Raw genomic sequence first — 27,695 nt, 5'->3', positions numbered from 1 at the left:
CACCCCTGCACCTTGAGGAAGCCCAGCTGGCCCTTCTTGTCAATCAGACCTGAGCTCAGATTTCTCCTTCAACTGTCTCAGATAACCTCCCTCCCAGCCACTATCATGCAATCTATCTTATTTTCTTCACCACACTTAACACCCTCTGATGCCCTGCTTATTTACCGACTTCTTCCTAGTAGAACATGAGTACCTTGTTCACCCCAGTCTTATTACCTAGCATGCAATGAATGCTCAATAAATATTTCCCAAATATGGAAACCAAGCTTACAACCCTCTGACTTTCCAAATCCAACCCTGCTTGGCCTCTGAAAGTACATGCCATGTCTTGATCCTTGCTTTGATTCTGAGAATCCCATACAGAGATGGGAAGGGAAGAACAGTAATTGGCAAGCTACCGACTGGAGAAAAGTCCCATGTTTTCTATGCACACCCCACAAGGGGTGGCTATAAGCCCCCCTCCTAATGCCACTGGCAATCCCAACCCAGCATCTTCTTCTAACGCATAATGGGACAGTGTTATACTTTTAGGATTTACAGGAATTAGAAGGAAGATTTCACTTTTAAAAGAGAAAACAAAGTCATTTAAATTGAAAGCTGATCTTGTGCCTTAGACGGTATTTGGTTTGCAAGAACAATCCTCAGGCAGGAGTGATGTGCGCTGACGAGGCAAATCAGGTCTGTCTCCGGCCTCAGCTCCTAGGAGACGGCTGCCAGGAAGATTTCTTGATCTCTTGGGCAGATTGGTTTTTCCAAGTTTCAGTTCTAAAATGAGCACAGACTTCTGCAGGTCTCTAAGAAAGAGTTTCCAGCTCTAAGAATCACAGAAGCACCCCTGCCTCAAAGAAAAGATCGGCTTTTCATGCCCCATTGTATGGAACTTGGGAAATTAGGAACAGGAGCCACCCACCTGGTTGGTTGGCACCAACCAACTGTCTTCCTTTAGAGGAAATCCCTTGTCTGGGTAGTTGGGTTGATTCCTCTGCTTTGCACCCCCTTCCCATCAGATTAAAATGTTGACATTTTTTGTTTACCTGTTTTCTTAGGTTATCAGCCACCACACTGTTCTGGCTGAAGGACAGAGGCATGTCAAGAAGGCCTGTGGTGAGCACAAGGGGACCCTCTTGGTTTAAGATAGCAACCAAGACCCTAGCTACCTACCGGAAAGGAGATTTATCAGTCAACAAAATCACTGACTCCATTTCAGCAAGTTTTTTGTTAAAAAAGAAAAACTAGCTGCAGTAATACCCATCTTTATGTAGAAAAAGAGAGAAAGAGAATGAGAACTTTTGGGGAAAGAAAATATATGGGCAGAGAAGGTCCCTAGAAACACACAGAGGTCTGTGGTGGAGAATTCTGGCTGGTGGACCGGGTTGACCTGTGCTTCTGGTGTGTGCATACATCTTTGTATATTTGTTTGTGTTTTCCTGATTCCCAGAACTTTTTATATTTACCACATGTTAAGTTTATAGTAAGAAACAAAAGCAATGATTTTTTTAAAAATGAGTTAGCCATCTAAAAGAAGTTAAAGAGAAGGGCGGTGAGCTTAAATCAAAGACCAAACCCACTGGCTGCACGTGAAGACTGGTCCAAAGGTGGGCTCTCCTTCCTGCAGCCAGAGAGTCCCACCCACAGTGCTAGCTGGACCCTGCGGTTGGGACCCACCAAGAGCTACCCTGAGCCCCGCAGAATCCACCTCTGTGGAGGGCTAAGGGCTCACTGCAAACTTCCTCCTGTTCTGCTTTTGCCAGGACCATGCTGAGTGGGCTCCAAGTACATGGCGGGGGGTCTAAGCTCACAGAACCAAAGTCAGAGACATGTAAGTGGTCGGGTCCACCAGAGGCTTTGCCAGGGAGTGGAAACTTGTTGTTGCTTTGCTGTACAGGGGTTGGAACCCAGGACTTGTGCATGCAGGGAAAGGGCATCAACACTGAGTTACAGACCTGCCCACGCACAGGGAATTTGGATGGAGATGCAGAAGAGACTGAGGGTGTGTAGCTGAGTTGCTGTGGTGCCTGAGAGCTGGCCTTTTCAACCTGGGCAGAAGTGATACAGACCGAGCCAGGTCACTCTGGATGGTTCTGCATAATCCCAGCTGCCGAGCCTCTGTGAGACAGCAGGAGCAAGCCCCTGCATTGTGACACTGAAAACTATACCTAGACATTGGTGGGCACCTTTACACGGCCACACCAGCTCTAGTTAAGGACAACTCTCCTGGAAAGAATGTCCACCCATTCTGCCTGCTGAGGTCCCTAGGCCTGTCCTACCTCCTGTTCTATCCTCAATTGCATTCTTCTTCTTCTTGTCTTTTTTTTTTTTTCTCCTGAGTCCAAGATTTTTCATGCATTCACTTGTTTATGCGTGACCCCTCAAAGAGCAGTTAAAATAGGAACACCTTCCTTCCATAATTTTGAAAGCTGGCCAGGATTGAGTTCTGTTCTTTCAACCAAAGGGATCTTAAAACACACACACACACACACACACACACACACACACACACACACATTCAAGAATCATCTTAGCTTTCTTGATGTTCAAAACAGTACGGATCATCTGTCCTCATTCAACCCACGGTAAACCAAACAGTCCTCCATCCAGCTTCTCTGTACTGGAGCAGATCTGAACACAAAGGCCGCATGCGGCAGATGCTCCTGGGCCGTGTGGGATACTGGAAATGTACCACGCTGTGTCAGCAACAGGACCCCTACAGACACACCAGGATGGCAGAGGAGCACTCGGCAGGGTGCGGGAGCACCAAGCACGGGTCCGCCGTGTTGGGAATCTGGGAAGCGGAGATGCCACCAGACCTGTACTGCCCCTCTCCAGGTGGGACCTGAGCAAAGCGTTTCCTTGTGATGCTCTCCCTTGTTAGAACTCAGCACTGACAAAGGCCCACACGCAGCCAGCCTGTCTAATCTAAACGCCACAACGGCTTGGACAGGTAAGAAGCCCGTATGTTCTGCACCACCCTCGGCAATGGAAGGCTGTTTTTCCAACCACAGATGACTCCCTCAGCAAGCAGAAAGTGGGAGCTCTGGTCCCTCAGACTCAGCTGCTGAAGATCAGTGTCCTGGATGCTGGGTGAATCCAGCCAGCATCTGCTAGGCCCCCAAACCAATCTCAGGTCCTCCGGTGAGCAATGCCAGGACTCTGCTAAATCACAGTGAGAACCGTCTGCCAAAACACCAGGTGTGAAATAAAATCCAGCTCATTAGCACCTGAAAGCCCCCACCCAAATTTCTGGAAAATGCTACCAGAGAAATACAGGCTGCCCTAGGGCCTCAGAACCTGCCTTATTAAGATGACCGTTGGTTGGTCCATGTCAATTCCACATTTTCCATCAAAACCTCCCAGAGAGCAGGCACCTCCGTGTTTACCCTTCTCACCAGAACAAATGCAGAGCTGTTGAAGGGAGAAATAACATGCCGCCACGGTAACAACGGAAGACATCGCCTGCAAGCTGTCCGCAGCCCCTGGAGTAACTGACAAGTTTGACAGAGAATATGTGTCCCAATGTTGCTTGATGTGTGTTTGAAGGGAAAATGGGAGGCGCGTTTCTGGGAGGGGCAGGTCCTGCTAGCCAAGAAGAAGGACCTGCATACAAAGCCCTGCCATCCCCTCCTGTCCCTATATCAATGCCCCTCATCCCTGTGATCGCTCTCCAAGGAACGAGGCTCCCACCAGGGAACAAGCCCTCCGGAAAGCCAGCTGCAAGACCCAGGGAAAAAACTGATGGGAAATGACAGCAGCACAGAAACCTGTTAGCCTTCTGTTCTGAGTAGGCTGCAGGGGAGAGACATAGCCGTCCCCACCGCAGGAGGGAGACCTGGCCCTAGCTGCAGCAGAGCAGGGTGGTCCACGGCAGCACAGGCCCGGGCCCTGGCTGGCCTGGCCTTCCCTCTTCCCAGCTAAGGGGGTGCACTGCTCCACTCTGAGCTTCCCGTTCCTTTGAAAATAAATTTTCAGGGTGGTTTCAAGTGATAGAAATATTTTAGAGAAAAACCCAATGGAGTGATTACTAGCCATTGCAGTAGCAATCATAGAAATAATAACAATTGTTACTTTATACCACAAATAAAAATTATGTAACTACCATTAGGTGGTATTCTACAATGATATATATTACATAATAATCATATAAAACTCCAAATGGACTCCAGATCCGTGGGATCTAGAACAAACTATAATAAATAATATAAAATGTGTAATTATTATTTCTATCACATGATACTTAATATATAATATTTTATAATAACTATTTCCAGCCTCTCTTGAGCTCTTATATGTGCTAGTCACTCTTGTAAGTGCTTTAAGAGGCCCACTTCATTGATGTACAGTGGTAGCAGTGGTCCTGTCCCCATCTTCCTGAGGGGGACACGCAGCTTAGGTCCTTTGGACACGGTCATTTTGCAGATGAGACGCCTGCAGAGCCGAGTGGTCTGGGGAGGGAGGCAAAGCTGCAACCCTGACCCAGCTCACAGCTTGGGCTCTTGGCTTGCGCGCAGTGCTCACCCGGCTGTAGTAATGTGCCCTCTCGCCACCATCATAGATGGATGCAGTGGTGCTGGCTGTTGGGAGTGCACTGCCCTTGGCAATAAGCCTGTAGATGTCTACCCAAGGGCTTTCTGTGTATCAGATGAATGAGGCGAATACGGGGCAGAGGGGCGGTACTCAACCAAGAGACTGGAGGGGGACCAGGCGGACACATGAAGACACAGCCTGAGGCATCTGCCTCCGCCAGCCTGGTCTTCCTTGCTGGAACCGAGTGCTTCAGTGAGGTGCCATAGGTGAGGTCCATCTCCCCAGCCTGGTGTGCACCAATGCGTGAACACTAGCCGCTACTGCTGCGGGGCTCCCTGGACCTGACATTTCCCCAACAGGAAAATGGTGGACATGTGAATTCATGATGCTGTCCACTCTGCAGGCAGGCCTCCACCCCTTCTAACTTCAGCAGAGCCCCTGCTATTGGTCTCGCAGCCCTTGGGCCTTGCTCCTGATGGGGATGGACTGGCACTAAGCATAGGTTCCACTTTGACAACACGCTAGCAGGACCGCGAGCCAGGGCAGGCTTGGCAGGCACCACAATGCTGCGGGACCTTCAGTAACTTGGAGCCTCAGCTTTTCCCCCAAAGGCTCCCACAAGCTGCCCAGTGCCAGTCAGCACTCACGCATCCTCCCTGCCACCGGGCACTGACAGATGGGAGCTATTCTTATTATTTAACATTTATTAAGCGCCCACAGTGTGCCAGGAGCTGCATGGAACAGGGGTGTGGGTGGTCCCAAAAAGTCTGTCCCCAGAAGGCTGTGGCCACATGGGAGAGTACGGGCCTCTCTTCCCCCTGCAAAGCCCACCCTCCCCCTCCTGCCACCCAGCTCCAGGATGCTCTGCTGGAGTAAGTGGGAAAGACAGGGTTTGACACTGGGCACCCAAGGATCCTCCTCCGGGCACCCTGGTCCTGAAACGCCAGCTTCCCACACAGTTAACTGAGGGACTGGGAGGGGACTGTGGGCTTCACAGTACTCGGGTCTCAGGCTGTGGGCACCGAACTCCGAGAGGCTAGCTCCCCCTCTACCCTGCGGCGCTCCCCGGCTTGACCCCCAAGCTCTCCAACTCCACTGAAAACACCCCTCCTTGGTCACCAGAAATCTCCCTCAAGACTGGGGGCAGGGAGATGCGACTGGTCCCAACCCCTGCCCTGTCCAGAGCATCTTCACACAGGACAGAGAGAGTGCAGCGGCCAGGGACAAAGAGACAATCAAGGCAACGCTGCCGTCAGGCACAGCATTCCCCAGGAACCAGGCCCCCTGCTGAAGTGGGTGTGGTCACGCCCCCACTCTCAAGAGGAGATGCTCAGAGGGAAGAGGCCCATGTCCCCGGGAGCCATAGTGCCACCCAGATCCACTGCGTGCAAAGTCCAGCCGTCGCGCCAGAGTGACATGGGGCCTAGGGTGTGGACCTCTTATAACCCTTTGAATCCTAACAGTGACCTTGTGGGGGGACAAGCATACTTGATATTACGCCCATGTTATGGATGACAAAGTGAAAGAAATGTTAAGGAAGGTCAAGTGACTTATCCGGAGTCACCAGGGCAGGGTCAGTGGCTACCCTCAGCAGCAGCTGCTATAAATTCTGTTTTCTCTTTATTTAACTGTGCTTCCTCAAGAACTGAGGAAAAAAGTTCTTCAGAGGGCAGTTCCTGAAAACAATGTGGAACGTTCTAGCTATCGGCCTCCTGGATGGGTCCCCAATCCTCCTCACCCCTCGCGGCCAGTGCAGCTTAGAAGGCAAAACAAAGGGGCCCCGAGGAGAACACCTCCTTCCACGGCAGCCGACGGCTGAACTCTGTTCTAACCCAGATGCAAGGCTGGGAAACGGGTGGGCACAGAGCTGGCCACCTCTTGAGAGAGAACCCACGCTGACCTTCCCTCCTCAAAAACAGACAAGCAGAATCTTTGTCTCCTGGAATGAACCAGAAACCCGAACCTTTAGAAAGAACAGAGAGCCAGCCTGCAAAACCCACCTGCCACAGCCCAGGTCACCAACAATGGTGAAGACATCATATGGAGCTGGGTGGGTGGGTGGAGACCCTAAAACTTGACCTCCCTGCTGTCAGGATTCATTTCTGACTCCGTTGCCATGGCTTCACCCTCTGCCTGGTCTCTAAGGACAGAGACTGCACCCTGGTCCTCTCACTGTCTCCAGAGCTTGCCAGAGAACCCGGCAAGAAACACACAATCAATAAAGAAGTATTTTAACGAATGAATGAGTTTCACAAAGCCTTTGCCTCTGATGTCTGCAAGCCCGAAGAGCTCAATCTAGAAAACAGCCATTGCTGAGGACAATGGTCCCAGCTGCCCAGAGGAAAGGCCCTTCTGAGCACGGAGTACAACTTTTTCTGGACCCCTTGTAGGGATCAGCAGTTAATCAAGAGGACATGCAGCCTCTTAGCATGCTCGTAGGGTGCTTGCGAGACTGGTCTATCTTTAGACAGGAGAGAAACATAAACAGGGTGAGTATCTCCATCATAAATCACCCACAGCACTTACCCAACACAACCTTTAAAAGACAGGGAGGGGGCCCTGCTTCAACACCGAAGGCTCAGATTGCTACACAGCAGAGCAGCAAAGCGGAGTGTGAAATCCGTAGGTCTTCCAGCCTCCCGCCCTGTGCCAGCGTATTATAAAAAGCATACTTGCTGATATAGCATGCCTTTAAAATGATCAAAATGACAGATGGCTGCTGCAGAAACACATCCTTTTTATAGGACTGATATTAATCAGAAGAGATTGACAGTGTCCCTTTAATCTTTTAATTAAAAAAAGTACATTTCTATAAAATGGAACCAGGCAAGTCCCTAGCATCTGTGAGTGCTCTTGAACAATGGAAGGTCCCTGTTATTCCAAACTTAACTCAAAAGCTTGATTTTCCTGCCCTTGTTTATTGATTTGCATGTCGTTAGTGAAAGAAGTGTTTGCGGGTTCTGAGAATCCTCTCCTGGGCTCAGTTATGGTGGTGCCAGGCGTCCTTGAAAGATTTCCTTGACTTCCGTGGAGCATGTGTGCTAAAGAGTGGGCCTGCCCCCAACATGCCTGTCACAGGCCCAGGCCGGAAGGTGCTGGCCAAAGTACCGAACCAGTCTTTGGGATATTTCAGGATTCTGCTCATGAACCAGGAGCCGGCGCAGTTGCCTGGTGATTATGGGCCACAGTGACAGGCGATCAGGATGCCTGAGATCCGAGCCTTACCACTCTCTTTCCTGAGGATGGTGTGTGCAGAGTTTGGGGGACACAGGGCACGTGGGTGGGTGTGCAACAGCTCCCTCCATTGTGGCTGACCATGAGAACCTGGCTTGTGCCTCTCCAGCTCTGTCATTTTGGAAACAGGACCCTGACTTATCCTCAAGTCTACCGTGGTCAGTGGGCCTGACTTCACCTCCCAGTTCTAAAGGAAGCAGGATGGATGGGCACCTACCACTGGACCAGTCAAGGAGGCTGCGGCGGGAACTTCAGCCAGAAAGACTGAGCTTTCCAAGGTGAGGTGGGTGTAGGTCTGGAGTTGCCAAGAACCATTTTTGCCACCAAAGATGAAGGCGGGGTAGAGGTGACCACTGTGATGTGGTAGAGAGAACCAGCCCTTGGGTTGTCAGAGCACCTAGATCCAGCAGCGCCTGAAGCTGGTTGAATCTAGATGTTCTTTTTTCCCTCCAACCAGTATGACTTAGATTTTGGTCACTTGCATATAAAAGAGTCTTTAATGAACACCTACAACTCTACCTGCCTAGAATGATATTGAACACATATCCATATATGTATACATATACATATATGCACACACACTCATATATATGTATTTAAATATAAATATATATATATATAAAAATATATGTGTGCATAAATGCCAGACCTTCCTCATATATTATAATGTAAACTTCCTGTTGGAAAGGATTGCCTTATCACCCACTCCTTCATCTCAGCCTGGAACACAGTAGGCACTCAATAAATAACTGCTGACTAAAGAGACAAGGAATTGCACTGAAAGCTCACAACGACTTTGCAAGTGAGGTACTTCTGCTTCTGTGCCGCAGGCAAGCAAACTGAGGCTTGGTGAGGTTAATTGACAAGCCCCAAGGCCACAAGCTCAGCGCACGCCGGCGCCAATACATCAACCTGGACCTGCTTGACTCCAAATTCTCTTTGCCACCTCTCTGACTGTTTAATTTAGTCTGCCGTTGACATGGCCTCATTGGCAGCACAGAAAAGTCAGTTGGTGACTAAGATGGAGTGGCCTCCAAGCTCCATGTAAAGGACACCAGGAGCATTTATATCAGGCGTCCATTCTGAGGTCTCTCCCAATCAGCAGACGCTGGACATGCGCAGACGGTGCCACCAACCAGCGGTGCCCAGGCCTGGGAATGGTTCCCCAGCCACAGAGCAAAACAAGTTTCTGTTTCTGAGTCAAACTAGAATGTATCCAAAGGACTAGCAAGCCCCTCCCTTGGCTCTCCCCCTTCCCACAGGGCGCTTCCTCTTGTCCTTTGAGAAAATCATCACTTCAAAATTTCCCAGCACTGCCAACCACGTGGATGCGGATCTCTGGTTGGGGACATGGCTGATTTCACAAAGTCGATTTCTGCTTTGAAGCACAGCACAAAGCACCGCTACGCGCCTCCCAGAGGCGGTGTCCTGCCACCGTCTAGCTCCGGGGAGCCGAAGGTGGAAGACCTTGGAGAAACCCCTGGTTTGGAGGGAAGGGTCAGCTGGCCACAAACCCAGGAACTTGAACATTCACTTGCGGGGGTCCCAGGGAGGGATCACAGAGCCCATTCCTACCCAGGGCCCACAGGGACCCAGTGCTCATGAGGCCCCTTCCCAGATTCCTCTAGCTCCTTCTGGCCTCTGTCTTTTTACTTGGGAGATCTAGGTTTAAACACTATCCAATCCCATGGCATCCACAGGGTGGGGAAGATACCGAGGCACCATCTCTATGTCCCAAAGCACTGCAGGGGTGCACCCCACTCCTCCACTCTGCTGGGGGTGCTTGTCCTTTCTGGCCCAGGGAACGCCATCTGCGGCCTCCCAGCCCATCCCAGTCCCACCTCTTCCTGATTCTAAGAAGCATCTGGCTGCACTGTCTCCTGCGATTTCATCAGCATCCCTGAGCACACACCTCAGTCTCAGTTGCAAGCAGGTGGCTAAGAGGGTTGCAGGAGGCCAACAATCCAGCCCAAATCGCAGCTATCCCACTGACATTCTTTATGACCTTGGGCTACTTCCCTTTCTCCATGTGTATGTTTTAGGTCCTCCACATGCAAAAGGAGTCACAAGGTAAAACCGTGATTTCCTTCCCTGAGGCCCCCAAGAGTTATCTGTGTTTTCTTATTCAGAATTTTTTTTTGGGGGGGACATTCATTATCAGAAAGGTATTTTAGTGGCAACACTGATTATGTAAAACCCTCAGCAGGACCGAGGACAACACCCTGAAATCAAACACATAAATATTCCCACAGCAAAATATATGAATATTTACACTGACTGGAATAAAGAAAGTCTATAAATAACTGTACATCATTCCAGGTCAAGTCTTGCTCTCAAATGAGATTTGGTGCGAAACTTGAAAAAGGTTTGATTTTCCAGAGCTTTTGGGGACTTAGAATTGTAGATGAGGGATGGCAGACCAATGCTACCTGACTTAATGAAAATGCGCTGAGATGACCCATCGCCGTGGTGCGCATGGTCCCTGCCGTTTGTGACTGTCACGGCCTCTGGCTGGCTCTGTCATAGTAGTACAGCTTGGGGTCTAGCTGCTCTTTCTTCCACTGGCCTGTGGAAGAATCAGTCCAGTGGCTGTGATTTTGTTCCACCAGGAGTCTAGCACAGTGCCTGATGTCAAAGGAGGTGTGTAGTCAACCAAAACTGAAGTGAAGGAATGATGGAAGAATGTGGCTCCACCCACTGCCCCCCAGCCAGGAGGATCGTCTCCCCTAAGACCCGGATGAGACAACGCTTTGAGTGGCAGAAGAGTGACCGGCCACGAATGGAAGTGGACGTCTAGTCTGAGGTGTGCTGGACCAAAGATACAACACAGAGCCAAGGGTTCATTAGACCCGGGTGCTGATCAAGCAGGCGGGCGAGGTATGAAGCCACTGTTTTGATCCTATCACTTGGCAGAGTGTGACCATGACCCCATGGCTTCAGCAAGGGACCTTGGCCAGTTTGGAGTTCAAGAATGACTTTGGCAATGGCCTTGACCTCCTTCGTTAGCAGGCCAGATAACCTGCTGATCATTCAAGATGTGTGAGAAATTTAGAGTAAGTAAAGAGCTCCGTGGGGCATGTACCGGGACTTCTTATCCAACAAGACCAAGTTTGGGATCGCTACATGGCGAAGAACCTCATGCTTCTGCAGGCTTCTTGGTAATACCACTTGTTTCCTATTCCCTTTGGCCTCTTAGCGTCCATTGAAACAATCCAAACTGGCTCAGCTCAATCCTCTAAATTCATTCCATGATTATCTACATGGCTAGCTGGATAAACTATTTGGCTAGATGAATTCAACAAGTGAAGACATAACATAATGGCTTCCGGGACTCCAATGTGGCAGAGTCCGGCTTTCCTGGAAGGTGGAAGGAAGGATCCAGGGTAACCACCGAATCTGCTGTAAGGAAAGACTCTGTAAGAGGAACTTCCCTGAAACCGTGAGGAAACTCGGCCTCCACTGTCTTTGCAGGATTAAGTGAAGGCTTGCTCAAAACTTGGCAAAGCAAATGACTGGTCAATTCTTTTTTTTCTTTAATTGGCAGAGAAAGATAGGGCCGTGTTGGTCTGGATTTAAGTGGCACTTGAGGATATCAGGAAAGGGAGCCTCTTCTGCCACAGTGCTGTTGGTTGTTGAGCATGGAGAGACCTCGAGAGGTATCTCAAAGTCTGACAGGCCAGCCTCCCAAGTGTCCAAGGTCCCTCTGCTCCTACAGCTCCAGGCCGGGGCAATCCCTGCCAAGGATGGGGAACATGCTCTTTATTTTGATCACTTTAATGTCTTGCTGGTGATTCTATGCAGGGGCTGATGGTACCTTGATTGCCTTTAGCAAGGTCTTGTGTCTTGAGTCGGGAAGAAACCAGCAAGGTCAAGGACGTGGTGAGTGAGCTGTAGGAGGGACCGGCAGGCCCCGGCGAGAGGGGCATCACTGAGCAGTGCCTGCGACAGCTGCGGCTCTCTCTCCCTCTGCATCTCCCCACCACTCGCAAACATGACCTCGGTGGGGGTGCCCTAGGGTACAGGACGAGGCTGTCTCACACGCCAGAAGTCCAGCCAGCACCTCTGGCCCAGCCCGTCTGCACGTGCCAGCAGGGAGAGGGGAGCAACACGGAGCACGGCCTGCCTGCGGGTCTGAGGGTCCTCACTGGCGGCCACCCTGACGCATGGGCCACTGGTGGGCCATCAGCTGGGAGAATAAATGGGACCAGGCCGAGTGAGTCTAAGAGCAATCCCTTGCTCTATCCCCAAGTAACTGGATACGTTTCTCGAACGCTCTACAAAGGAAAAAGAAACAGGGCCTCCCCAATTTCTCAGCTGGCCCTTGCGTCTTCTCATCTATCACTGGGGTAATATGTCCAGAGTGGCATTTCGTAATGACAGCAACATTCCAGCAAATCGATAGTTATTTAATTCCCAACAAGCTCTCGAGTCCATTAAACCTGATTACATTCACCCATTTCAGTGGGTGCCGTTATTTTTCCTACACCGGCACTTAATCCATAACAGGAACTTATGAGAACTTTCAGGAGCAATTTCAGCATCAATCAGCATAGAGTGAGCGGCACGATTTGCCTGTAATTATTTATCGGCTGGGGCGGCAGAGGGTCTGACAAATCTGCAACCGCTGACCTTCACCCCAAGTTTGCAATAGAAGCAAGAGGCGCTTTCCATTCTCCATCGAGTCTGTTCCAGAAGCAGAGTCCTGCCTACCTGGCCACCCTGGCCTGCCTATGCCAGGGAAGATGGAGCCCTGTCCATGCTGTCCACCAAGGACCATCTCCTGGTGGCCCATCTACTTATACACAGAAGACAGAAGCCACCAACTGAAGCAGAGGCCACACATCCAGAAGATTTTGCTGATATTCAGAATCAGCCCTGAACACTCTGACCACTGGGCTCTCTAGTTCACAGAAGTAACAGCCAAGGAGTCGGAAAAGGAGACAGAAGTAGCATTTGACCAGAATCCTCCCCAGAAATTTTAATTAAGGCACGAGAATGTTGCCGAATTTTTCAAACACAGGGACCTGGGGTGCACAGCGAATGGGCAGGGACATACTAAATATGCTTTTTCCTTTCCAAGAAAAGGAGATGCAGGATTTATTACAAAGGGGTGACTATTCTCAACGAACAACAATGAGAGCCACCTGGTTCTCCACCGCGGCTGGGCTCTGTCTAGGCCAGCTTCCCAGAGCAGCTCAGACGTCGCCCCGGGTGCTCACAATACACAGCACAGACTCGGGCGGAGGGGAGAAGCAGGTCCAGGCTTCCCATGGCAGAAGACCCGCTCTGCACAGAAGTGCCAGCTGAACACCAGGGCCGATTTCCACCCTCCATGCTCTCGTCTCCCTTAAGATGAAACAACCGGTGTGGGGCTCCCAGCATGACCTCCAGCTGCCTGTCGGAACCAGCGAGGGAGTGTCCCCGCTCGTCTCAGCCCCGCCACCCAAATTCAGGCCCGCCAGTGGGGCAGCTTTCTCTGAAAACAGACAACCCGTGTGGGGGCCACCTGGGGATGGCGGCCTGCTGGGTGCTCCCTCCATTTCCCAGACCAGGGCTCTTCGCCACGTCATCTCGTGATAAGCTGCTTGGCCTCGTGATCTGCTTGGGGAGACCGAGCCCCTCAGAAAGCTGGGAAGGAGCGCACGTCTCGTGCCCCGTGGTCAACCTCCCGAAGCAAAGGCATGAATGTTAAACAGCAGTCAGATCAATACAAGCAAATATAGCTCAACTACACCATTTATTCAGCCATGAGAGATGTCAATAGCCAGATTAGGGTGATCCATCTTTTTGATTTCCTACTGTCTTCTCACTGACTACACGAGGGCTTTTTCCTGTATTAAAAGTGTTTGCTTTCTCAACCATAAAAATTCCAATTATTACTCTCAGCGCTCTGGAGTTAAGTTGCTGCCTGGCAGAGACCTTGAGTTACCTGAATGGGTCCAGGGAAGTAGGGTGCAGCTGGCAGGATCATGGGCACACCGTAGGAATGCAGGAGGACCCCTGGAGACGCCAACATGCTTAAACGCAGTGCTTGTCCCTCTGGGGCTCAACGCATCCAGGAGAGTTAGGGGGCTCTCTGGACCCGACTTCCTCCCAACTACAAAGCCGAGAGCCAAATGGCTTCCGTCAGGAGAGCCAAGCGCTCGTCAAGCCGAGAGGGGAAAGAAAGAAAATCCGCATCAGCAACTCTTGATGTGAAAGTTTTCTTCCCAGACGACGAAGAGACGCAGCAGCTGCAAAGTTGGAGCTACCAAAATGGAAGGTGCTATTTTGGGCACGGCTTGCCTAACGCGACTAACCAAACACTCTTCACTAACTTAGTTCCCAGAGAGAGCGAGAGAATGCGGGACGGCTCTGAGATAACCGATCCTGCCCCGGGGGTCCGGCCCCAAGGCAAGGGGGTGGGTGCCCCTGGGAGTTTGCAGCTGGGACAGGGAAGCTCGCAGGCTTATCCGCGGCCGCTGGGAACCCAAATCCCGAGCAGGTTACCCTGGGCAGCCCTGGGCGCCGGTCAAAAATAAACCCAGGCATCTTCAGCCTCTCTGCTCTCCCTGGCTCTCTCCGATTTCCATTTTAAAGGGGCAAATTGTAAATAATACAATAATCCTGCCAGCTAATATTTACACAAGGCAGGCTACGTGCAGAGATGGAGCAGATTACTGACAAGTTCTCAACAACTGGTGGAAGTAAGTGCTCTTCCCTGTCCCGGGGAATGAAAAGGAAACCAGCCTCGCGCTGGCTTAGGGGTCACGGTGGGCTTACAGCTTGCAGGGGGCTGGGCTGCGATCCGCACGCACTTCCGAGCCAGACCACCCCACCTCGACCCTGTATTTTCTGCTGTGATGGAATTTCACATGCTTCACATACAATTTTTTTTTTTTTTTTTTGTATTTTAAAGACATTCTTTATTCTGAACTTTCAACTGTGATACATTCGTCTGCCAGACATTAATGAGAGTTGTGTCCCCGTTCTCAGAGATTCAAGGTGCATCTAATGTGTCCCAAAATGGTGAGTGAGAAGCACAGCCAAAGAAATGTTGGAAATAACTTTCTCGTGTTGGAAGATGCCCAAAGGATGGTTGGGATGTGCTGTGTGGTGGTAGATAAAGTCCCAAGGGATATTTGAACTGGTACAATGCTGACCAGGGTGTCCCAATTACTAGCTGTGTGATCTTGCACAAGTTACTTAGCTTCTCTGAACTCCAGCTTCCTCATTTGGAAAATTGAGATGATAAATGTCCCTACTTCATAAGGTGGAGGGGTAATTACATAAAGTCCCCGTCACCATATCACAGCGTGTACAAAGACAGGGGGCTAGGAGCTATTCTCCTTATATATTTCCTGTTCTTCTCCGAATACTTGCTGTAGACACATCTTTTGACTTCAGACTGAAGGCTCAGATGACATTCAAAGCGTTACTCTGCTAATCTTATACTGGGGAAGCACGTGGGTACGTTTAGAGTTTACGACTTTGAGAGCTGAGATAAAAAATTCTGACGAAGTGAGGCCCCTTCTGTGGCATCCCAGGCCCAAGGAGCACAGAAAATCACCGTGGACCCAACATCCACTTGGCCCTTCCACCTCTCACGCTGCCCAGGCCGCACGACAGAGATTTTGTCAAAACGTGGGGAGCATCAGACCCGGTCAAGCACATTCAACTATCGGCTCTTCCGAGACCCAAATGTCAATACTTCCACTCTGAGATGGCTGAGGTGTTTTTACACTACACTAATTTTAGTTGCCTGGTGTAGCTGCATAATCACATTCCTAGATAACGACGGTGAACCAAGTTTGGCAGAGAATTCAATTATTTAGGGCTGAGTTTGGGCCATCTTGACAAGGTTCTCTGTGACTGATTCTCATGCACTGTGTGGCCACACTGCACAACTCAGGAGGCCCAGGAACAGCTGTGAGCTGACCCCTCTTACTCAACAGCCCGATACCGTTGCTAACTTTAGCTCTGGAGTATGACTTTCAACACTGCATTTCTGAGAAGTTACCAGAGAGGACAGAAGCAGCGGCCTGGGACGGGCGTGTTTTCGAGTCTGCTCCGTTTAGTAACCACAGGCGGGAGAGCTTTAGTTACTTAGGTAAGGCCAGGACAGGTTGACCATGGACTCCTCAGTGCTATAAAGTGGAAAGAACACTGGTCCAGGGGCAGCACGCTTGATTTAATCATGGGGCTCTCAGTGTCCAGAGAACAGAAGTGATGAGATCCATTTCCTGTTCACCAAGAATGGTCAGAGACGGAACGTGTTGGAGTGTTTTGTGTAGATCATTGATGTACACGCACACACAGTTCTATGGAAGAGGCTGCTGATTCCCCGTTCCAGATAGAACATGGAGTAAGGGACACTTGGGACATGGAGCACAACAGCTTTTGCTGCTCTCCAGTAATAAGCATCTTCTTTCCCCTCCTGAAGCCAAGGGTCACCTGGTGGTTCTTTTCACTTTGCCTGCTGGGAAGCTCAGAGTCCAATGAGAGGCTCCATTCTGTCCACTGTGTTGGCCTTCACCATCTGCATATTTGTAACCCTGTCTTCATGCCCTTTTCACCTCCAGCCCCAACCACAATATAAATTTTCTATTTATATGTTCATGTCCTATAAGGTTGCACTATTTATATTTTTGAAAATGCATTGAATGTACCCTTGTTCTAAACCCAGCACAAATAATAAAGCATATCAATAAATAGCCACCACTGATCGAAACCTTTTTTTCCTAACGGGGACCTGTTTCCCTAGTGGGACACTCCTAGTCGTTCCAGGCTGTGACTTTTTTCTTCTTGAGTCCCCCATGAAAAGGCAGATGCTACGTTCAAGGTGTCTCCACCGCCTGGAGCTGGTGCGCAGGGTCAGCGGCTGGCTGCCTCGTGGGCAGCACCAAGCTCATGGGAAACTGAAGGAGCTTAAAACAGTACAGCTGTGGAGTGAAGTAGGAGGGTGAGGGGGAGAGTGGCTTTCCCGGCAGGGATGAGGGACAGCAGCAACCCTCCTTAGCACGCTGAATCCCAGCAAACGCCCGGGTCCGGCTGTCGCGGGTGGACCCTGCAAGCTTTTTGGGCAAACATTTAAGTCCTATATATTTTCAGTGCTGCGACCTCTGACTCCGTGGCCGCCTGCTTCCCGGCTGCCATGCCCGCCACGCACGCCACTCATGGGCACCACGGGAGGGAGTCGCTGCGGCTGCGTTTTAATGACACCGAGGGACGGATGCTGACACGTAAACTTCCCGGCCTTTCCTTCCTTTTATAGAACGTGGAATATTCTTTTCATTTTCTCAAGCATTTGAAAGCATAATAAGTATTCTTAGCTCCGGGGTCGTACAAAATCAGGCGACGGTCCAGGCGTGGCTCCCAGCCTGTGCTTCACCTGCCCTCACCTGGAGCAAACCTCTCCTCCTGGAAGTCAGATTCCATAGGCGGCAAACACAGGGTCCTTTCTCGTTCTCTTCTGCTTCATTGCCCATTTCTTATCTTCCCTGGGGCTTTCTAGGTGGCTATTTGGTCAATGGTCCCTGTGCCAGGAATTTTCTTTTATTTATTTACTTATTTACTTATTTATTTCCTTTTTCCCATGGGGGAGAGGGTACCAAGGCTTGAACTCAGGGGCACTCGATCCCTGAGCCACATCCCCAGCCCTGTTTTGTATTATATTTAGAGACAGGGTCTCACTGAGCTGCTCAGGGCCTCCCTGATGCTGAGGATGACTTTTCACTTGAGATCCTCCTGCCTCAGCCTCCCCAGTCCCCGGGATTACAGGCGTGCACCGCCGCGCCCAGCTTATTCATTTATTTCTTATGCGGCATGTGACAGTCCAATCTCACCCCTTCCCCTGAAGAACTTCTCCCACGTTCTCCACCTTCCAGACAACACTCCGCTCTGAACGTACTTGCTCTGGTTCCCAGATAAGCATCAGACCTTCAGAGTTCACCTGAGGAAGGTTCTGCCCGTGGTGGCCCTTCTGAGTGGCAGTCACCCAGAGACCTGGACATCTATGTCAGAGGAGAAGGAGGCCAGGGACAGAAGTGTTGGTGGAAGAATAAGGAGGAAGCATCCAGGAAGATGCCCTCTCCTGGTTCCGTGGCCAACAGTGCCAACTGCAGCCTTGGGGACCAGATCCAGGCCATCGAAGGCCACCATGATGTTTGGTCTGCACAGTGAGAGGAAGGGCTGAGCCTTTAAGGTGGGAGACTTCCCTGTCAAATTCAGAGTGGCCATGTCCCTTGAAAGGCCTGGAAGACAGAGGCATGCTGGGCTCATGTCCTGCCCCAATACTCCATCAAGTCCGGGGAGGGGCTGCTGTCCCCATGGGCCAGGAGTCTCTGTCACTATTCCCATCATGCTTCTCAAGCTTCCCAGAAAGAAGCTGAGCATCAGTTGACACAGGTGACCAGAAAACAAAATGGAGTATGACCCTGGCCCCACAGGGGCACGATGTCTAATATTAACTGCATTTTTAATCTTTGGGATATGACAAAGTTTATCTCATCATGAAGATCCATAGGTCACGGACTCACACGACCTGGTCTCTAGGCAAAGCTGGGTGACGGCGAACCTGCAGAGAGTCCCTGATGTTCTGCACGGTTACCTTTCAGATTCCTCCTCATGCAGTGGCCAAGGACACGCTTCCGTGCAAACCCACTGGCCAGGTGCCTTTGCCAAACACCTCTATGAATTCCACTTTCCTTTCAGACTTGCTTGCGAGGCAAAAATGTCCTCCTTCCCTGCCTGCCCATCCCTCCTTTCCAGTCCAACCTTGCTGGCATAAGTCAAAGGGCACTTTTTCTGCAAAGCCTTGGTCGCTGCCCCAAGCAGAGCTCACCGCTCCACCGCCTGGTCCGGAGTCCTTCCAGCATTCCGTCAGCTCCGGGTCTGCTCCCATTGTGTCAGGACCCTGGCTACACCTTCCAGAAGGCAGGTGGACCCCAACGCAGAAGCACAGCGACCGCTCTCGTTCAGAGAGTGACCAGGCATGTGAAACTTCCCAAGGGGGCTGTCTGGAAACGCATCAGTGACCGCCGGGAGCCACCTGTATCTCCAAGGTCGTCCCAGGTGACCTAGGGGCATGGCGGCACAGTAGAAAGAGTGTGAGTTTGAAGCAGGAGAGGCTGCCTCGAGGCCTGCTTCCCTGTCTGGTGTCCGACATTCTCGGGCTGATGTGCTCAGTCCGGATCCCTGGTCTCCACAGGGGTGACGACGCAGCACAGCACCAGGCCGCTCACAGGTGTGTGGTGGCCGTGGAGTGACGAGCTGCACGGGGGCGTTCCTGGCACTTGGAAGAAGTTCAGGAAGTGCTGGTTTATTTTTATTTCCTCCTTCAGGATGTCTTGGGTGCACCGCTGCAAGATGACACCCTGACCTCTGCTCCTTGGGTCAGGGCTGTCCCCACAGCGCCCGGGGACATCTCCCTTGGAGTGTGCCCACTGCTGTCCCCGCGCGGTCACTTCCACCGGCAGGGCCGCCAGGTGCCCCAGGCTCCCCACTTCCTCCAGCGCTCATGATGCCCCCAGCCAAGATCCTGAGCTACCAACCGTGACCCGACCCGGCATGGTCAAGACCCGACGGTGGTCACCACCAGGTCAACTTCCATGGCCTCTTCCCGCCACCTCCTCCATCACTTGGTTTTCCCGCCTTTGTCCCAGGACTGGGCGCAGACCGGATGCTCATGAGCTCTTCGGAGGACTCCTCTCCTGTGGGCTGGGATGGAAGTGCAGGGAGGACAAGTCGCCCTCAGGGTTTAACAAGAAAATGTCTGCCTGTCCATGACCGAGAAGCAGGCCTCGTTCTCTCTCCCCAGTTCTGAGTCCTGCAAAATCATCAAAAGTGATCCCACCAGTGCAGCAGCATGACCCCAAATTAATAAATACCACACACCGCCAGACACGCGCTCTGGTTCCCTCCGATTAGACCAGAACGGGGTCTGGAGGAGCTCTCTTAGCAGGGACCTGGAAGGACCAGTCCTCTGAGATGTCACCTGAGGTTTATATTCCTGAGTGCTGGGAACGGACAGGCGAATTTCCAAAGAGCGGGCAGCTGGGCATGGCACCTGAGCCACAGTAACATCAGCCTGAGACGGCCAGACCTGGGCAGGAAGAGCTTCCACAGCGGCACAGGCAGGACGGGCTGGGCCATCCACCAGACCTTCCTCTAGTTGCAGCGCCCCCACTGGACTCCATGGAGGACCCATCCCTGGAAGAGAAGCTGCCTCCCCCGTCCAACCTGGACCACTCTCAGTTAATGCACAGACATGTACTGGCACACGGCAACCCAGCCCAAATGGCAAGTGTGCAGAAAGCATTGATATTCTTGATGCACGACTACCCTCTCACTGTCCAGAATCTCTTCACTGTGCTTAACCCCCTTATTCAGCATAGCAAAGAGCTCAAACTCCACCTACGTGAGACATCTGATTTCCACTAAGTACTAGCTGTGTGTTCTCCTGTACATTACTTAACCTCTCTGTGCCTTGGATTTATTACCTGTAAAATCAGAGTCCGATCCATAATTAGAACTCCTGGAGTAGTATGGTGACTTAAATGAAGGACAGCTCATAGCAGATATGCAATATATGGGTGCTGGCAGTTGTCAGTGACAACAGAATCAGCAGCAGTTGGGCTGGAGTGCCAAGACAGGAATATCGAGACTCCTCCTCCTTATAAACACTAATTGGTTAAATAAAATCATGCTCACTGGTGCACCTCAGGAAGTACCTTCTTGTTCAAGACCTTATCTCCTTCTTCCATGTTCCAAATCAAAAACTGAAATGAAGGTGCCAAGGAAGGGTACGTTTGTGGCCTCTGCATGGAAAGTGAAGTTTGGGAAGCACACTTAGAAACTCAAGTTCATGTGGGCTGTGGGGATGAGGCTGGTGCCTTCCAAACGGCAGAAACCCAAAGTGTCCGGGACACAGGGTTATCCTACCCAGCAATACTGCCCCGCCTCCAAAAATGGACATGAAAATGCACAAAGAAAATTCCAGTAGGTCTTATAAGTGAAGAGGCTGCTGATTATCATTAGAAACTTGAGCCTCAGCGGTACAGGCAGCACCGAGCTTCTCTTGCTTCATTAAGTGCTTCTTGACCTGATTCTCCTCTGAAAGCCAGACTGACTGGCTGAATGAGCAAATCTAAGAATATCAACCCTGCACATCACCTCTGCTGAGATCGGCAATGCTTCAGGAACCGACCTCTGACCTGTCTGGGGATGAATGGCAACTGAGTTTGAGAATGAGTTGACCTTGCTTGAGGCAAGTGGGTACTCCCCGAGGACTCTCAGAATGGGGGATGAATAATAGCTGCTCCCTAGAACTTCCTTGTGTTTCTTGGCCCTCTGGCCCTCTGAGCTGCAGGTGCCTGTGGAAGCTGGCACAGAGAACACTCCAAATAGCATGAGCCTTCAGGACCAGGGGTGGAGCTTTTCTGTTCAGACCCCAGGCAGCTGCTGAATGGCTGAGCCACCTGGGCTCTGAATGCTTTGTTTAGTGCTTAGCAATAGAGTGCCGGGGCCGCCCGCTCCCCAGGCAGATCCACACGGCAGAGGCCTCATTAGAGGCTTCACTGTAAAAGAACTCCATGGTCAAATAAGTCAGAGAGGTTTAGCTTGTCCCCTCCCTCTTGGAGACTCATGCTGACTCTTAGGATATAAGCATCTGGGAAATAAAACTGACCTTGTTAGATTCAGGCTTTCCAAACCAGATGATTGACATGCCATTCATCCTTCCTTCCATCCATCCATTTACCCACCCACCCATCTATTCATTCAACCAACCATCCATCCATAAATCCACTGATTTATGCTGTTAATCATTCACCCAGCTATTAACCATATCCAACCTATCATTCAACCATCCACCTATCTGTCCATTCATCCATCTATGCATCTATCCACTCATCTATCCATCTACTCATCCATTCATTCATCCACCAATTTCCATCTACCATCCATCCATCTACTCATCCATCTGTCCATCCATCCACTTATTCACTCATCCATCCATCCATTGACACAACCATCCATCATCCATCCATCCCTCCATCCATCTTCCATCCATCTACCATCCATCTACCATCCATCTGCCATCCATCCATCCACCCACCCATCCATCCATTTCCATCCACTATCCATTCATCTGCTCATCCCTCTGTCCATCCATCTACTTATTCACCCATCCATTCACTCATCCATCCATCCATCCACTGACTGAACCATCCACCATCCATCCATCCACCATCCATCCATCCACCATCCATCCACCATCCACCCATCATCTATCCTCTCATCCGTCTACCATCTATCCATCCACCATCTATCCACCCACCATCCATCCACCATCCATCCATCCACCATCCATCATCCATCCATCCATCCACCATCCATCCATCATCTATCCTCTCATCCGTCCACCATCCATCCATCCACCATCCATCCACCATCCATCCATCCATCCATCCATCATCTATCCTCTCATCCATCCACCATCTATCCATCCACCATCTATCCATCCACCATCCATCCACACATCCATCCATCCACTCACTCATCCATCCACCATCCATCCACCATCTATCCATCCACCATCCATCCACCATCCATCCATTTCCATCCACTATCCATCCATCTGCTCATCCATCTGTCCATCCATCTACTTATTCACCCATCCATTCACTCATCCATCCTCCACTGGCCCAACCATCCACCATCCATCCAGCACCCACCCATCCTCCATTTTATCATCTACTTGGCTATGTGGCATGGAGAATCAAACATGTGTCCGCCCTGTGCTTATCTGCGTTTTCTCTTCTTTCCCTTCTCCTACTTCTTCATCATCGCAGTTGCAGGATCTGTGCCAGAAGCTACCGCAATCCCACCTATCTACTATCTCAGTTTGTCCCCTCTGCTCCTATAAAGTGGATTCTGTTAAAGTTAAGACACTACCAAGAAGAAAATCAGGCACTGAGAGGGGACGTGCCCTGGCTGAGGCCACAGGTCTGCCGAGGGCAGAGCAGGGGCTTGAGCTGAGGCCCTCTTGTTGGCCGCTAAGAGGAGCTTTTCTAGCATGCGGCTCTGATCACCTACTGAGAAAGGCTGGCCTGGGCCAGACTCAGTCTGAGTGGCCTCTTAACGTCCTTGTCCTTCAAATCCTCAGTCTCTACCACCTTAAGGTGACCAGCGGCAGCAAGCTCTAAAACCAAAGGCAGCAGAATGAGGAGAAGACCTCCAGGCCTGGAGGAAAACTGACCTCTGCCACCTTCCTGAGTCTTCAGGAAGTGGGGACTCAGAAAAGCTCCCAGCACCTGGAGACGTCCTCATCCTGTGGGAACCCAAGCTGGAGGGGTCAGGGCAGGGTGGCCGAGGAGGTCATCCCTTGACCTCTCTTTGTGATGCTGAGGCACGGGTCCACCTCTGACTTTCCCCATGTTGAGACTGCTTCTCAGGGTGAGGCAATGGTTTCTGATTCTTACTTTTTGATGCATAGACCACTTCAACAATTTTCTCCTCATCCCAGGAAAACTGCATATAATTCACACAACTCTCCATGTCACTATAGCGAGTCCTTGATCCTTCTGAGACCCATCCGTGGCTTCTGGCCGGACCTTCGAGTGGCTCTCAGATTTTAAGCCACGCAGCCAGGTGTGCAGTAGTCTTAAAAAGAAAGGCCCTGGTAAAGTCAGGGGTGCTCAGGTCGATGGCTGCTCTCACAGGAGACCAGGGGATGGCCTGGGACTCTGCGGTGCTGCCACTCAGAGGCCTCTCCTCACAGCTTGGCAGGGAGTGATTTTGAGGTGGCAAGAGGGCCAAGCAGCTTGGGGAAGTGCCCAGGTATTCTGGATCACAGAACCAAGGCAGTCACCAAGAGGTCCAAAGCCAAATCCTTGGCCCTCCTGTCCACAGATGATCACGTCACGGCAGGATGTGACTTCTCTGGGTCTGAGCCCTCCCTCCAGCTCCAGGCCAGGAAGCCAACTCCAGCTGTGAGTGGGTACCAGGCAGGACAGGAAACCTACCCAGCAGTGCTGGGGGAACGGGAGGTGGACATACACTTGGGTTCTCAGAGACTCTGCAGCAAGGGACCCAGGGCCACACCAAGCCAGGCTGCACAGCTGAGCTGCCCATCTGAGGATTAGCCAAGGAGCTGACCCTGCAAGATGGTTTCTATGGGATGTCATGGCCAGGCAGCTGGTGGCAACAGCGGGCATCTGACAGGTGGGATTTTCAACTTCCCAGATTAGTAGTGTCCTTCTGGGACACTCTGGGGACATCAAAAGCAGATCCTCCCTGAGTGACCTCATTTCCTTTATGACTCTTACACTACAATCTATTTTTAAATATATTTTTTAACAAACCATAGAGACCATGTGTTATTTGCCAGGCAACTTCTAGCCTCTTTGGGTATTAATGCACTTATTCTTCATAGCCCACCCTGTAAGGTAAATGCTCTTTCAACCCTCACAGAACTGACAGGGAAACTGAAGCACAGAGAGGTTACACAACTTTCCCAAGGTCACACAGATCACACAAGCTGGTGAATGAGGTGCATCTCTCTCTATAGCCCCTGCCACATGGTCTCTCCAGGAAATACATGTTTTTCTAAAAAAAATTCTACTTCATTCAGACTCTAATTTACTAATAAAAAGCAAAATTTGAAAAAAAAATTTAGTAGTACTGTACCACACTGGCTAACAACACAGGGATTTAAACCATGTCCAGTTTGAGATCAAGTTCTGGCTCCAACAATTCCTGGCTATGTGGCCCTGGGAAAGTTACTTAACCTTTCTGAACTCCAGTAAATTCTCTTAAAAATGGAGGGTCACAGTCCTTCCCTCACAGGGTTACTGCAGTGAGTGTTTGAAATTTGGTGGGCTTGAGTCCTTTTGAAGTGGTGGGGCTCTGTTCAGGGTTAGCATGAGCACGTCCACTCTGACGCTGACCCTAATGCCAGCATTTAAGGGACAGCTCGCTCACCCCTGTTGACCCCCAACTCTCCTGCTTTCATCAGTCAGGAAATTCCCTCTTTTGCTTATTTTGTTAACACTTTTCTAGAATTCGCTAAGTGCTAAACAAAATTTTCACCCCTTATGGGATTTTTTTTTTGGTACTAGGGATCCAACCCAGGGCTTCACATAATGCCAGGCAAGTAAGTGCCATACCATGTACTGATGTCCCCAGCCATCACCACCCCTTTCATTTGGAGACAGAGTCTCATTAAACTATTGAGGCTGGCCTTGAAATTGGGATCCTCCTGCCTCAGCCTCCCAAGTAAATGGGAGGGCAGGTGCGCCCCACTGCGCCTGGCTGGCCTTCAGGGTTCTGACTCCTTTCGTCTTTTCACGACTCCATGGCGTGGGGCCCCCGCCAGCAGCCCCATTCTTCAGATGAGGATACCGAACTTAAGGGCTGACCTCCCGTGGCTACCCGAGTGCAGGTCCGACAGCCAAAGACACACCTGTCTGCTTTCGCATCCTGCCCTTTCCTCTGCAGGTTCTGCGGTTCTGAGGACGCTGATGCAATTGCTGAGTGAGGAATCCTGGAAATCTACTAAGGAGCCGGCACCAATGCTGAGGTACCCACAAGATAAAGCTCGCCCTCATGCTGCAGCTTCTCCAGGCCCCAGAAAAGCCTGGTGGGTGGAGAACCAGAATCCCAAAATATCCTTCCAGAGAAACCCCCGCTGCAGCAGAGCCCTGGAAACACACTGCACAATCTCCCAACTGCATTCACGCCCAGACACGCCAACGCTGACCCGGGACCAACTACCACCGTCCTCGTCTTCCTTAAAGAATGCTTGGCAGAGGGAGATGTTTGTCCCTCCTACAAATGCTTACAAACGTATTGGGATCTGATCAAAGCACCACGTAACGCCTGTGTGGAAACAGCGCCGTCACCTGCCTTCGCGTCCGATGCATGAGTGTCAGCGACTGTAAGACCAGAGGAGGACAGCCTGTCCTGGGCCAGCTGGGGCCTGATTTTTCCGCACACCAGCTACGTTGGCTGAGCTGGATGTGCCCGCGTTCCAGAACACGTTCCTCTGTCGCCTTCCACCTCCCCCAGTGGAGCTGCACGAGGCACGAGGTGGGGACTATCAGATTCCAGGGAGGCCGAATGTTTGAAGAGGACCCTCCAGGCCTCACCTCCTCTAAGGCTCCTGGCTGGCCTCGGAGGTGAGTGCTCCTTTCGGGACCAAAAGAGAAGAAAGAGACAGAAGAGAACTGAGGCCTTAAAATTAGGATGAAAATGGAAAAACAAACAAGACAACACTTGGCCCTGGAGTGGCTTGCCTTCCCGGCCTCAGTCCACCAGTGGCCCCGCTTCCTTGTGGCTGAACCCCGCGGTGGCCGAGGCCGTGGACCTCTCCAGCTTGTGGTGCGTCATCTGCCCACTGCCCGGAGCAGTCCTGGGCCTGCCTTCTGTCATCACCTGGAGCTGTGGTCACCTTGCTTGCCATACACCTGTTCTACGTGGACAACAGAGAGACGGGGCATCTGGTCCTGAGAGGAAGGTGGCCTTTCCTGTCCACCATGAAATGCCAAGTCAGGAAAAAGAAGCCGACCGGCCGCTGTGAGATGGCCCCCACCCTATTTTTTAAGGCTGTTCCCTGTGCCAGCTGTTTACGCAACCAACATTGTCGAGGTTCTTTGCAGAGTTTGTAACAAACGCTGCCCTGATTTAGTCCACGACGCGGATCTGTCCCTTCCTCGTGATGACGAGAACAACCGCAAGGAGAAGAAAGTTAGAACACAGGTCAGGGGAGCGGTCAAGCACGTGGAGCCGGGCGAGCGGCTTCCCGGACCCAAACCTGAGTCCAGCAGTCGTGTCTGAGGCCATGCCACCGTGCCTCGTTCTGACCCACACCCACGTGGTCACCCCATGTCATCGTTGTCACCAGCACACCCCGTCCCGCTCCACCTGCCACACCATCGCCACCCCCGTTACTACCGTCAGCATCACGGCCTCCACACCTCCCCTGCTACCATCCCCATGCCAGCTCCAGAGCCAGGACATCCCTGGGTCTCTCCACCGGCTGGTGCCATGCCAGGCGCTCGACAAACCACCTGGTGCCACACTCCTGAGGACGCCCTGCCACCAGCCCAGCAGTTCCCTCTACTTCACAAACGTGGAAACTGTTTGGAGAGGTCAGTGGGCGTGTCCAGAGAGCCAGGATGAGGTCCACAGGGTTCACGAGGTCTCTAAGGCCCAGTCCGTTCTTCCTGACAGAGGCGGGCATGCGGTCGCTCCTGTGCTCCTGGGCTAGAAGGAGGACGGGAGGCCCTGCCCAGCAGACACGGATCAGGCTTCTGGCCCCAGACCAGAAGACTGCAGCTAGGATGTGGGCGACGGCCCTTCCAAGCCACAGCATAATTGTGTGGATGGGGACACTGCTACTGAACAATCAGCTGCTGAGGATCGAAGAAACACCCAGGAAGCTCTGGCCTGACACAGGCTGAAACCAGCCCGCAGCTCCCCAGGGAAGCCCCAGGCGCCCAGGTCAGCACTTCCAACATCCTTCCCAGCCCTGCCTGCAGAGCCCGACTCCGACCTCAGGGCTAAGTCCCCGGCTGGTACCTGATCTTCCCTTCTCTGCCTTCCTCCTCTTCCCACTTAGCTTCCGGGTCACTTCTTCACTGAGAGCTTCCCTTTCCCTAGATCCAGCCCCGAACTTCCTGTGGGCTCCTCTCCTTTTCCCCCAGAGCACCTGTCACACACCCTGCAATGCACATTGTCCTGCGGATCACCTGCCTGTCTCCACCATGAACTTGTGACTCCGTGGGGGAGGAAGAGACCTGGCTTCCTCGCCCATGTATCCCTCCTGACTAAATCTGAGCCTGAGCAGAGGCTGAATGAATGAGTGAGTGAATTAATGACTAACCACGGACTTCAGTGACCAGGCCAGATTTGAGGTGACTTCACCGTGTGGACATCACATGCTCTGAGCTAGAGGGCTG

The 27,695-nt window shown here is 51.5% G+C and overlaps 1 protein-coding gene across 48 annotated transcripts in view; it reads right to left on the bottom strand.

The window, feature by feature from the left end:
• The window catches only part of RBFOX1 (RNA binding fox-1 homolog 1), a 1,434,211-nt gene that overhangs the window by 298,026 nt on the left and 1,108,490 nt on the right, over window positions 1–27,695 (bottom strand). For 2 of the 48 annotated variants that reach the window (XM_079121717.1, XM_079121716.1), the window contains exon 1: window positions 13,685–13,968. The exons of 42 other annotated variants lie outside the window; for them this stretch is intronic. In XM_079121717.1, the coding sequence (XP_078977843.1) occupies window positions 13,685–13,771 (87 nt within the window). In that variant the 5' untranslated portion in view covers window positions 13,772–13,968. Of the gene's footprint in view, window positions 1–13,684; window positions 13,978–27,695 lie in introns of those variants that run through there. 4 more of the 48 variants (XM_079121730.1, XM_079121728.1, XM_079121731.1 and 1 more) reach the window with 3 other exon arrangements.

Source organism: Sciurus vulgaris, assembly GCF_902686455.1.
Source record: "Sciurus vulgaris genome assembly, chromosome: 18".
Taxonomy (NCBI): Eukaryota; Metazoa; Chordata; class Mammalia; order Rodentia; family Sciuridae; genus Sciurus; species Sciurus vulgaris.
This window is presented reverse-complemented; position numbering and strand designations above follow the sequence as displayed.